Genomic DNA, 1,163 nt, shown 5'->3' with positions numbered 1-1,163 from the left:
GCACAATCATGGCTCTTTGCAGCCTTGACCTCCTGGGCTCAGGCAATCCATCCACCTCAGCCTCCCAAGTAGTTGGGACTACCGATGTGTGCCACTATGCCTGGCTAATATTTAATTTTTTTTTTTTTTTGTGGAAATGAGGGATCACTGTGTTGCTCAGGCTGGTCTCTCACCTCAGCCTCCTAAAGTGTTGGGATTAGCAGGTATGAGCCACTGTACCCGGCCAGGCAGTCTCTTTTAAGGATTCGTTTAAGATTCTCTTTGGCTCTTACAGACTTCATCAGTATTGAAATGTTGTTTGTATAAACTGGATTTCTTTCTGGAAACAAATGTGTATTCATAGCTCTCCGTGTATTCTTCTGTTTATCTAGATTAACTCTGAAGATGTGTAAGAAACTGGCAACATGAATTACTCTAAGGGAGCAAAGGGGTTTAGAAGGATATGCCTGATTCTGTTTCTCTCTTTTTTTTTTTTTATTATTTTTTGAGTCGAGGTCTCACTCTGTTGCCCAGGCTGGAGTGCAATGGCACCATCATGGCTCACTGCAGCCCCCACTTCCTGGGCTCAGGCGATCCCTCTACCTCAGCCTCCTGAGTAGCTAGAATCACAGGCATGTGCCACCCTGCCCAGCTACTCTACATTTTTTGTAGACACAAGCTCTCGTTATGTTGCCCGGGCTGATCTCGAATTCCCAGGCTCAGGCAGTCCTCCTACCTGGGCCTCCAAGGAACTGGGATTTCAGGCATGAGCCCATGCCTACCTGTTTCTCCTTTTTTGTATTTGCACCTGCTCCCTGCGTTTGTAGTGCTTAGGCCATCTAAACGTTACAGGAAAGAAGACGAAGTCTGGTTTCAGCACCCGACATGAAAGACTCTGTTCTCTTCACAGTGGTATTTCAGGAAGATGGGGAAGGGCTGCAAGGTCGTGGTGTGTGGACTGCTGTCCGTGGGGAAGACGGCCATTCTGGAGCAGCTGCTGTATGGGAACCACACTGTTGGTAAGGGCGTTTTCTCCAGGCTCTCTCTGGGTTCTGGGAGCCCCCGGGGTGTCCTGGGTCACACTGAGAGGGCTAATGGTGCACTGAGGGACCGTGAGCGCCGTGACAGCCACGGAGACCAGGAGCAGAAGCGGGGAGGGGAGAACAGGCTTGGCGTTCTTTGTG

General features: G+C 49.8%; 1 protein-coding gene across 2 annotated transcripts in view; it reads left to right on the top strand.

The window, feature by feature from the left end:
- The first annotated feature begins 904 nt into the window (after positions 1 to 904).
- NKIRAS1 (NFKB inhibitor interacting Ras like 1) overlaps positions 905 to 1,163 on the top strand; it is a 7,103-nt gene continuing 6,844 nt past the window's right edge. For both annotated transcript variants that reach the window (XM_021711554.1, XM_008056441.1), the window contains exon 1: positions 905 to 998. In XM_021711554.1, the coding sequence (XP_021567229.1) occupies positions 905 to 998 (94 nt within the window). The remainder of the gene's footprint in view (positions 999 to 1,163) is intronic.

This window comes from Carlito syrichta, unplaced genomic scaffold (genome assembly GCF_000164805.1).
Source record: "Carlito syrichta isolate Samal-C Ts95f unplaced genomic scaffold, Tarsius_syrichta-2.0.1 Scaffold302358, whole genome shotgun sequence".
In the NCBI taxonomy this organism is placed as follows: Eukaryota; Metazoa; Chordata; class Mammalia; order Primates; family Tarsiidae; genus Carlito; species Carlito syrichta.
The sequence above is the reverse complement of the archived record's forward strand: the minus strand, read 5'-3'. Positions and strand labels throughout refer to the sequence as shown.